At 47.7% G+C, this 11624-nt stretch overlaps 1 protein-coding gene across 1 annotated transcript in view; it reads right to left on the reverse strand.

The window, feature by feature from the left end:
* Positions 1–11624, reverse strand: part of LOC109910199 (ankyrin repeat and KH domain-containing protein 1-like) — a 74471-nt gene that overhangs the window by 2654 nt on the left and 60193 nt on the right. The window contains 8 exon segments of the mRNA XM_031798113.1: positions 77–257; positions 5454–6281; positions 6283–6979; positions 7566–7715; positions 8165–8317; positions 8523–8842; positions 10354–10544; positions 10648–10957. Coding sequence (XP_031653973.1) covers positions 77–257; positions 5454–6281; positions 6283–6979; positions 7566–7715; positions 8165–8317; positions 8523–8842; positions 10354–10544; positions 10648–10957 — 2830 coding nt within the window.

Below are 11624 nucleotides of genomic sequence, written 5' to 3' on the forward strand. Positions count from 1 at the left end.
GTTTGGGACATATAGAATGGAAGGTCAAACAAAGTCGAATATAAAAAATAAAATAACATCTAAATGTTCCTTTTACCAATAGGACTGTTGACCATCCTCTGTGAGGCAGAGCGGTACCCAGGGGCCTTGGAGCTGTCTGGAGGAGGGGCCATCATGCCATCCATCTGACCCATGTAGGCGGGGGGGGCAGAATACTGCTGCTCAGGAGGGGAGCGGGCAGGGAGGTGGCACGCACCCCAAACCTGGTTGTTACCCACCTAATAGAGAGACAAGTGGTTAGTGAGCAACTGGGCCACAGGTGTGACCCGAAATGAGAAGGCACTGAAGTTTAGGTCACCACATTTTCTGCATTAAATGTAAACTGGACATAGGTGAAGTCGGGGCAGTCTGGATCTTACAAAAGGCCTTTGATACTGTGAATCATAAGGTCCTCCGATCCAAACAATCCTCCCTTAATGTTTCCACTGAAGTTAGTTGGATGTATTCCTATCTGACAAACATAAGTCAAAGGGTTTGTTTGGGGAACACTCAGTCTACACTATAACATTGGGGTCCCACAAGGGTCAATATTAGGCCCCCTCCTGTTTACCATCTATATACGTGCTTCTACACCTGCATTGCTTGCTGTTTGGGGTTTTAGGCTGGGTTTCTGTACAGCACTTTGAGATATCAGCTGATGTACGAAGGGCTATATAAATAAATTTGATTTGATTTTTGAAATTTGATTTGATATACAGTACAAGTCGGGAGTTTACATAAACCTTAGCCAAATACATTTGAACTCAGTTTTTCACAATTCCTGACATTTAATCCTAGCAAACATTCCTTGTCTTAGGTCAGTTCAGATCACCACTTTATTTTAAGAATGTGAAATGTCAGAATAATAGAGAATTATTTACTTCATCACATTCCCAGTGGGTCAGAAGTTTACACACACTCAATTAGTATTTGGTAGCATTGCCTTTAAATGGTTTAACTTGGGTCAAACGTTTCAGGTAGCCTTCCACAAGCTTCCCACAATAAGCTGGGTGAATTTTGCCCCATTCCTCCTGACAGAGCTGGTGTTACTGAGTCAGGTTTGTAGGCCTCCTTGCTCGCAACACGCTTTTTCAGTTCTGCCCACAAACTTTTTATAGGATTGAGGTCAGGGCTTTGTGATGGTCACTCCAATACCTTGACTTTGTTGTCCTTAAGCCATTTTGCCACAACTTTGGAAGTATGCTTGGGGTCATTGTCCATTTGAAAGACCCATTTGCAGCCAAGCCATAACTTCATGACTGATCCCAACCATGAAGCACGGGGGTGGCAGCATCATGTTGTGGGGGTGCATTGCTGTAGGAGGGACAGGTGCACTTCACAAAATAGATGGCATCTTGAGGAAGGAAAATTATGTGGATATATTGAAGCAACATCTCAAGACATCGATGGTGTTCTTCGGCTCCCCCTTTTTCCTCCAAACATAATGATTGTCATTATGGCCAAACAGTTCTATTTTTGTTTCATCAGACCAGAGGACATTTCTCCAAAAAGTACAATCTTTGTCCCCATGTGCAGTTTCAAACAGTAGTATGGCCTTTTTATGGCGGTTTTGGAGCAGTGGCTTCTTCCTTGCTGAGTGGCCTTTCAGGTTATGTCAATATAGGACTCGTTTTACTGTGGATATAGATACTTTTGTACTTGTTTCCTCCAGCATCTTCACAAGGTCCTTTGCTGTTGTTCTGGGATTGATTTGCACTTTTCGCACCGAAGTACTTTCATCTCTAGGAGACAGAACGCATCTCCTTCCTGAGCAGTATGACGGCTGCGTGGTCCCATGGTGTTTATACTTGCGTACTATTGCTTGTACAGATGAACGTGGTACCTTCAGGTGTTTGGAAATTGCTCCCAAGGATGAATCAGACTTGTGGATGTCTTCAATTGTGGTTCTGAGGTCTTGGCTGATTTCTTTTGATTTTCCCATGATGTCAAGCAAAGAGGCATTGAGTTTGAAGGTAGGCCTTCAAATACATCCCCAGGTACACCTCCAATTGACTAAAATAATGTCAATTAGCCTATCAGAAGCCATGACATAATATCCTGGAACTTTCCAAGCTGTTTAAAGGCATAGTCAACTTAGTGTATGTAAACTTCTGACCCACTGGAATTGTGATAGTGAATTATAAGTGAAATAATCTGCCTGTAAACAATTGTTGGAAAAATTACTTGTGTCATGCACGAATTTGATGTCCTAACCGACATGTCAAAACTATAGTTTGTTAACAAGACATTTGTGCAGTGGTTGAAAAACGAGTTTTAATGATTACAACCTAAGTATGTAAACTTCTGACTTCAACTGTAAATGACCTCCCACAAGTTAACATGCAGATGTATGCAAACTATACAGTTCTGTATGTACACAAATAATAGACAAGTTGTTAACAAGTTAACTGAAGCTGTAGTACATGTTTGTAAATGGACAACTAATTCTTGCCTGCATTTAAATATCGGCAAAACTATGTACTTCTCCAAGAAATCCATTGATTCCTCCCAACGATCTGTTCTTGTTAATGGGGAGAATCTGAAAGTTGTGTCTAACTTCAGGTATCTCAGAGTTTTTTTGGGGGGGGACTCCAACTTGGCATTTAAGAAACATGTGAAGGTGGTTAACAAGGTCAAGTTTGGATTATCCAACTTTAGGTTAATAAGACCTTTCCTACCTCTAGAGGCCACCAAACTATATATGCATGCTATGACCTTCTCACATGCCGGTCACAGGCAGGAGCTACTATTCTGAAACCAATTGAATCACTCTACAAACACACACTTCATATTTTTGATAACAAACTGAACAGTTACCACCATTGTCATATTATTTACAAACATAATTGATTCAGTCTGGATAGGTTTAAGCAGTATGTAGATGCAAGCCTAGTCTTTAAGATCCTGCATGGTGTTGCCCCTCCACCTCTATGCCGGCACATCATGATCAAGGAAAGCCCCTCCAGGATAACAAGGGCATTAAGTAGAGGTTGATTGCGTCGCCCTTCTCTGTTAGAGCTACAATACACTGAAATGCAATGCCAATGGACTTGAAGCTGCACTGATTATTGTATTGTTACATTTAAAATTGAAAACATGGCTCAAATATTTCTAAATCTGTAGACATGAGTTATCTGTGGTTCCTCATATGTAAGACGACAGTTGATGATAGTGTTGTTGTTAGAATGATATATTATTGGATGTAATGTGTTTTGTATTGTTTTAGTGAGTATTTGTATAAAGGTGGCTGTGTAAAGGACCTTACCTGCCCAGGGAATACTGGTGCAAATGATCTTTTGGCTAACCCCGGCACATTTACATGGATGTTGCATTATTGTAATACTGATGTTGATTAATGTGCATTATCCCCTATAAATAAAGAAATAAACCTTCAAAACATGTTGTTACTCGTTGGCAGCGCTCTCCAACCCTGTTCCTGGAGAGCTACCCTCCTGTAGGTTTTAACTCCAACCCTGTTCCTGGAGAGCTACCCTCCTGTAGGTTTTAACTCCAACCCTGTTCCTGGAGAGCTACCCTCCTGTAGGTTTTAACTCCAACCCTGTTCCTGGAGAGCTACCCTCCTGTAGGTTTGAACTCCAACCCTGTTCCTGGAGAGCTACCCTCCTGTAGGTTCACTCCAACCCTGTTCCTGGAGAGCTACCCTCCTGTAGGTTTTAACTCCAACCCTGTTCCTGGAGAGCTACCCTCCTGTAGGTTTTAACTCCAACCCTGTTCCTGAAGAGCTACCCTCCTGTAGGTTCACTCCAACCCTGTTCCTGGAGAGCTACCCTCCTGTAGGTTCACTCCAACCCTGTTCCTGGAGAGCTACCCTCCTGTAGGTTCACTCCAACCCTGTTCCTGGAGAGCTACCCTCCTGTAGGTTCACTCCAACCCTGTTCCTGGAGAGCTACCCTCCTGTAGGTTCACTCCAACCCTGTTCCTGGAGAGCTACCCTCCTGTAGGTTTTAACTCCAACCCTGTTCCTGGAGAGCTACCCTCCTGTAGGTTCACTCCAACCCTGTTCCTGGAGAGCTACCCTCCTGTAGGTTCACTCCAACCCTGTTCCTGGAGAGCTACCCTCCTGTAGGTTTTAACTCCAACCCTGTTCCTGGAGAGCTACCCTCCTGTAGGTTCACTCCAACCCTGTTCCTGGAGCTACCCTCCTGTAGGTTCACTCCAACCCTATTCCTGGAGAGCTACCCTCCTGTAGGTTCACTCCAACCCTGTTCCTGGAGAGCTACCCTCCTGTAGGTTCACTCCAACCCTGCTCCTGGAGAGCTACCCTCCTGTAGGTTCACTCCAACCCTGTTCCTGGAGAGCTACCCTCCTGTAGGTTCACTCCAACCCTGTTCCTGGAGAGCTACCCTCCTGTAGGTTCACTCCAACCCTGTTCCTGGAGAGCTACCCTCCTGTAGGTTCACTCCAACCCTGTTCCTGGAGAGCTACCCTCCTGTAGGTTCACTCCAACCCTGTTCCTGGACAAGCTACCCTCCTGTAGGTTCACTCCAACCCTGTTCCTGGACAAGCTACCCTCCTGTAGGTTCACTCCAACCCTGTTCCTGGACAAGCTACCCTCCTGTAGGTTCACTCCAACCCTGTTCCTCGACAGCTACCCCCCTGTAGGTTTTAACTCCAACCCCAGCTGTAACTAACCTGATTCAGCTTTCCAAACAGCAAATTATTAGAATCACGTGTGCTAGATTAGGGTTGGAGTGAAAACCTACAGGAGGGGAGCTGTCCAGGAACAGGATTGGAGTGTAAACATACAGGAGGGTAGCTGTCCAGGAACAGGATTGGAGTGTAAACCTACAGGAGGGTCGTTTGTCCAGGAACAGGGTTGGAGTGAAAACCTACAGGAGGGTGGCTGTCCAGGAACAGGGTTGGAGTGTAAACCTACAGGAGGGTAGCTCTCCAGGAACAGGGTTGGAGTGAAAACCTACAGGAGGGTAGTTTGTCCAGGAACAGGGTTGGAGTGAAAACCTACAGGAGGGTAGTTTGTCCAGGAACAGGGTTGGAGTGAAAACCTACAGGAGGGTGGCTGTCCAGGAACAGTGTTGGAGTGTAAACCTACAGGAGGGTAGCTGTCCAGGAACAGGGTTGGAATGAAAACCTACAGGAGGGTAGCTTGTCCAGAAACAGGGTTGGAGTGAAAACCTACAGGAGGGTAGCTCTCCAGGAACAGGGTTGGAGTGTAAACCTACAGGAGTGTAGCTGTCCAGGAACAGGGTTGGAATGAAAACCTACAGGAGGGTAGCTTGTCCAGGAACAGGGTTGGAGTGAACCTACAGGAGGGTAGCTTGTCCAGGAACAGGGTTGGAGTGAACCTACAGGAGGGTAGCTATCCAGGAACAGGGTTGGAGAGACCTGCTCTATTGAAATAAAAACGATTCTGTGGAGAACAGAAATAGTAGAAAATAATGTGTGGTGTCACCCACCTGGTTGTTGTTGTCGAACATGCTGCTGAAATGGTTGAAGAGAGCTGCAGGGCCGAAGTTAGGGGGCATCTGCTGGGGCTTGGCCCCACCATGGACCTGCTGCTGTATCGGAGAGCCGTTCATCAGACCCATGGAGGACTGGGGCTGAGGGGGCATGGAGGGGGGCTGGGATGCCTGGGGCTGCTTCTGTTTGGGGTGCTCATGTTGTTGTTGCTGTGTGTTATGGGGTAGGAACGTTTTTTGCTGTGTGTTATGGGGTAGGAACGTTTGTTGTTGCTGGTCGAGGTGTTGGTAGTAGGGCCCTGTCGGGGGCTGCATGCGGTGTGAGACACGGGGAGCGGGAGCCGAGAAGTGAGGTACGGTGCTGTTGGGGTGTGTGTGTGAGGGGGTGGAGGAGGATGGGGGGAGGTGGGAGCTGGACTGATGAGGGAGGAGAGGTGGAGGGGGGTCTGATGAGGAATTGGAGGTTAGGAGAGGGGGTTGGTGCTGCTGCTGCTGGCGGGGCTCAAGTTTGGAGGGGCCAGTCATGACAGGGGCGGTGAAACCACCTGAACTAACCACATTGTTGACTGAGACTGATAGGGCCTCCTGAGAGAGGGAGGGGGTCGGCTTCTCCTTTCCTGGGGGAGCAGTGGGGGCGCTGGGGGGTGACTTGGGGGGCTGAGAGATGGGGGTGACCTGGGGTTGAAGAGGGTTAGGGGTGCTTGTAGCCATTAAGCCCGTGTGTTGGTGGGCGGGAGACCCTGTACCTCTCACTGAGTGACTACTACTACTGACAGTGGTGGTAGTAACCATGGAGACAGAGTTGACCCCTATGTGCTTGGGGTCAGAGGTGAACAGCTGTTTCCTGACTGAGGAGGGTGTGGGGGTGCTGGGCTGGGCCCCAGGGGGGGGGGTTAGGGGTGTGTGGTGACCCTGTAGTCATAGCTGTCTGACTGTTAGATGCACTAGGACTGGAGACAGAGGAGCTCGTGGATGATGTGTTATTGTGATCATTATGACTTGACAAGTTAGATGTGGCCTGGTTGTTACCACTACTACCACCGTTGTGTTTGGGGGAGCTGTTGGCGCTACCGGGACTCAGCGGCCGCACCGGGAACGGGCCCCAGGTGCTGGCGGCAGGGGAGAAGGTCCCACCGAACTGGGCCATGGGCAGCATGGGGTGTCTGATCTGATGCATGGTCTGGGCTGCCAGGAGGGCCAGCTGGGGATGGGCGTAGGCCAGGGGGAGAGACACGGGGAAGGGCTGCCTCACCCCAGACAGACCCTTACCCATCTTACCCCCTGTCTGAGAGGAAGAGGACTGGAAGGAGACCCCAGAGGACGTGACCAGGGAGCCCAGGGCCTTGGCCCCAATGCTGAGGTTAAGGTTAGCCCCAGTGGGGGTGGGGAAGGGGGCTGAGGTGATCTTGGAGCCCGGGGCCCTGATGTGGTTCCTGGGGATGAGGTCCTCTAGTTCCTTGGCTGGGTCCTGGATCAAAGAGGTGATCAGCTGGACCGCGTGGCGTGTCGACTCCGTGCCACCTCTGGAATGGACCATCACAACACAGGGGTCAGGGGCCACACAACAATGTACACATTCCACGGACATGGTTCCAACCAATCACAGTATCTCAAATCTTCACTGATCTCCTGGAGATACTACAGAGGATTTATAAATCAACACATATCTATTACTCTGTTAAATACTTAGAATCCCTCAGATAAATCAACACATGACTATTAGAATCCCTCAGATAAAACACATGACTATTAGAATCCCTCAGATAAATCAACACATGACTATTAGAATCCCTCAGATAAATCAACACGACTATTAGAATCCCTCAGATAAAACACATGACTATTAGAATCCCTCAGATAAATCAACACATGACTATTAGAATCCCTCAGATAAATCAACACATGACTATTAGAATCCCTCAGATAAATCAACACATGACTATTAGAATCCCTCAGATAAATCAACACGACTATTAGAATCCCTCAGATAAATCAACACATGATTATTACTCTTTCTCCGTTTTCCTCGTGTTCAGTTCTATTCTGCTGACTGGTGTAATAACGGTCTGCTGCCACCAGAGGTCAGGCTCTCCCTCTCTCCGGTCCTACCTGATGGTGATCATTCTCTCTCCGTTCTTGTCTTTCTGTTTGTCCACGTCAATGTGTGCTCCCGTCACGTCCTGTATAGCTGTGATGTTGCAGCCTCCTCTACCCATGATCCTCGACACCACCGAGGCCGGCACCGATAGCTTCTTAGACCTGCAGCCCGGAGAGAGAGATTCATATGGGGTTTAGAACTGGGACAAAGCACAAGATCCATGGGGAGCCACAGGCCTGACAACTTACTTTCCCTCATTGTCTAAAACAGTGGTTCCTAACCAGGGAATCTGGGGATACCTGGCATGTCCACTAGGGGTACCTGGCCTGTCCACTGGGGGTACCTGGCCTGTCCACTGGGGGTACTTTCAGACTCATGAGACCATAGGTCTACTGGTAAAATGCATGAGGGGGTACTTTCAGACTCATGAGACCATAGGTCTACTGGTAAATTGCACGAGTGGGTACATCAGGGGAACTCCGGGCAGAGAAACATTCAGTTGGTGGTACAGTAACCAAAAAAGGTTGGGAACCACTGGCCTAAAATATCCTATAGATTTCCTTGAAGCATTTCTAGATGGATTTCATGGATGGTGTGTGTATCAACCCACCGTCTCACCACCTCCTTCCAACCCTCCTCTCTCTTCTGTCCCCTCTTGGGGCTGGTGAGGCTCTTGCTGTTGGGGGATGTGACGGGGAGAGACATGGTCTTAAACTGAGACGGTACAGAGCTGCTGGGGGTCAACTCACTCATGTCTGGAGCTCTGAGAGGTTGGAGGGGAAGAAAGAGGGGGAGAAAGAGAGAGAAAGGGATAAAGGTCAGATTGACATTTAATAAGGTTGAGGTTTTATCTATGTATTTGTTATAGAAATGCACTGTTCCGTGTGATTTGATGGTTTCCTTTAGGAAACTACAGTTCGTCAAAGTCAAACCAATGGCTCTCCTCTAAAGCGCTGCAGGTCTCTCACTTGTGTGTTGGCTTGGAGATGGAGACGCTGACTTGGTTGCCTGGGTGTAGCTGCAGACAGTGTTTCTTCTCCGGGCCTGGCAGCAGGCTGTGAGTGGGGCCCGAGGACGAAGAGGAGGAGGAGGAAGAGGAGGATGAGGAAGAAGAGGGGAGGTCGGGGAGGAAGTTGAGCTCCTGGCTCTTGCCCCCGCTGCTGCTACTCTCACTGGCACAGTCGGTGCTGTCCAGGGGGTCTGAGTCGCTGGTGCCCCCCGCCCCTGTCACCCCACCACCCCGTGGCTCCCCATGGATCGTGTTGGCCTTGTGCTGTGCCAGCACCACCTGCTGGACAGAGATGGAATCATCACTGATTAGATACCTTGATTGACAGATTGTTTGACGGATAACTGAGTGGAAAAGACGAGTGGACATGTGTACATATTTGCAGCCACCCAGAAAATCACAGCTTCACTCTCTTGTCCTTAAATTTAGCTAGGCTACATTATATTCTGCAGTCAGGTCACATAATACATCATATGGGGCGGCGGCAGGTAGCCTAGTGGTTAGTGTTGGACTAGTAACCGAAAGGTTGCAAGATCGAATCCCTGAGCTGACAAGATCTGTCGTTCTGCCCCTGAACAGGGCAGTTAACCCACTGTTAACTGCCTTGTCACTGCCTGTCATTGAAAATAAGAATTTGTTCTTAACGGATGTGCCTCGTTAAATAAAGGTAAAATAATAAATACTTTTTTTTTTTTTTAATACAGTACCAGTCGAAAGTTTGGACACATCTACTCATTCAAGGGTTCTTCTTTATGTTTGACTATTTTCTACATGTAGAATAATAGCGAAGACATAAAAACTAACACATATGGAATGATGTAGTAACCAAAAAACCAAATCAAACATATATTGGAGATTGTTCAAAGTAGCCACCCTTTGCCTTGATGACAGCTTTGCACACTCTTGGAATTCTCTCAACCAGCTTGAAGGAGTTCCCACATATGCTGACCAAATAAATCACAAACAGCGTCACCAGGAAAACACCATCACACCTCCCCCTCCATGCTTCACTGTGGGAACCACACAAAGTCACAGTGGTTAGAACCAAACATTTGGACTCATCAGACCAAAGGACATATTTCCATCGGTCTAATGTCCAATGTTCATGTTTCTTGGCCCAAGCAAGTCTCTTCTTCTTATTGGTGTCCTTTAGTAGTGGTTTCTTTGCAGCAATTCGACCATGAAGGCCTAATTCACGCAGTCCCCTCTGATCAGTTGATGTTGAGATGTGTTACTTGAACTCTGTGAAGCATTTATTTGGGCTGCAATCTGAGGTGCAGTTAACTCTAATGAATGCTTCCTGTGGAGGTCCTCATGAGAGCCAGTTTCATCATAGCGCTTGATGGTTTTTGCGACTGCACTTGAAGAAACTTTAAAAGTTCTTGAAATGTTCCGTATTGACTGATCTTCTTGTCTGAAGTAATGATGGACTGTTGTTTCTCTTCGCTTATTTGAGCTGTTCTTTCCATAATATGGACTTGGTCTTTTACCAAATAGGGCCATCTTCTGTATACCACCACTACCTTGTCTCAACACAACTGATTGGCTCAAAATATGTGGTTAAAACATGATTCCATTTGTGTTATTTCATAGTTTTGATGTCTTCACTATTATTCTACATGTAGAAAATAGTAAAAATAAAGAAAAACCCTTGAATGAGTAGGTGTGTTAACTTCTGACTGGTACTGTTTAGATACATACACATTACAAAAATTAAATCAAATCTATATTGAAACTATATTTTAAATACACCAACCACCTGTGGGTCCTGCAGTATGATTGGTTAATACCTGTGGGTCCTGACATATGATTGGTTCACTGGGGGATGAGTCCTTGGTCTTGTTCTTCTTGCTTTTGCGGCTGGCACTGGTCGTCATGGCAACACTGGCCCTCTTCTTGCCAAACACACAGCTGAAGGTGGCGGGGATACCGATGGTGGTGGTGGTGGTCGCACTGGGGGGGTCGATTGGGGGGTCCACTTCTGGAGAGGGAATGACAGTTGTTAAACTTGCCACCACAAACAAATGTTATTATCGGCATTTTGGGAACAAATGATTAGACATTGAAACCAAGATATAATTTACCCTCGGCGGAGTCATCCTGCTTCTGCATCTCACCGTCTTCCTCCTCATCCTCCTCCTGGGTAGTCTTCTGCTCCTCTTCATCCTCCTCCTCCTCCTCCTGCTTTCTCTTCTGCTCCTCCTTCTTCTTCTTGCGTTTCTCCTTGCGTTTCTCTCTCTTGGCGGCCAGGGCCTGCTTCTTGCTCTCCTCTCTGGACTTCTCCAGGTCGAGCTCCTTGAGGAGAATGCTGGCGTTCTTGTTGGCTTCAGCAGCCTGCTGGTCTTTGGCTTTGACGATGGTCTCCATGCACTGATGGCACTTCTTCAACAACTCCTGAGAGAGGCAGGGATGGAGAGAGAGAGAGAGAGAGAGAGAGAGAGAGAGGGATGAGAGAGAGAGAGACAGAGAGGGATGAGAGAGAGAGAGACAGAGAGGGATGAGAGAGAGAGAGACAGAGAGGGATGAGAGAGACAGAGAGGGATGAGAGAGATAGAGAGAGAGATGAGAGAGAGAGAGAGATAGAGAGAGAGATGAGAGAGAGAGAGAGAGAGAGAGAGGGATGGAGAGAGAGAGAGAGAGAGAGAGGGATGGAGAGAGAGAGAGAGATGAGAGAGATGAGAGAGAGAGAGAGAGAGAGAGAGAGAGAGGAGAGAGAGAGAGAGAGAGAGAGAGAGGGATGGAGAGAGAGAGAGAGAGAGAGGGATGAGAGAGAGAGAGACAGAGAGGGATGAGAGAGACAGAGAGGGATGAGAGAGATAGAGAGAGAGATGAGAGAGAGAGAGAGATAGAGAGAGATGAGAGAGAGAGAGAGAGAGAGAGAGGGGAGGGAGGAGAGAGAGGAGAGAGAGAGGGATGGAGAGGAGAGAGAGAGAGAGGGAGAGAGAGAGGGTGGAGAGAGAGAGAGAGAAGAGAGAGAGAGAGAGAGAGAGAGAGAGGAGAGAGAGAGAGAGAGAGAGAGAGAGAGAGAGAGAGAATGGAGAGAGAGAGAGAGAGAGAGAGG

This window comes from Oncorhynchus kisutch, linkage group LG19 (assembly GCF_002021735.2).
Source record: "Oncorhynchus kisutch isolate 150728-3 linkage group LG19, Okis_V2, whole genome shotgun sequence".
In the NCBI taxonomy this organism is placed as follows: domain Eukaryota; kingdom Metazoa; phylum Chordata; class Actinopteri; order Salmoniformes; family Salmonidae; genus Oncorhynchus; species Oncorhynchus kisutch.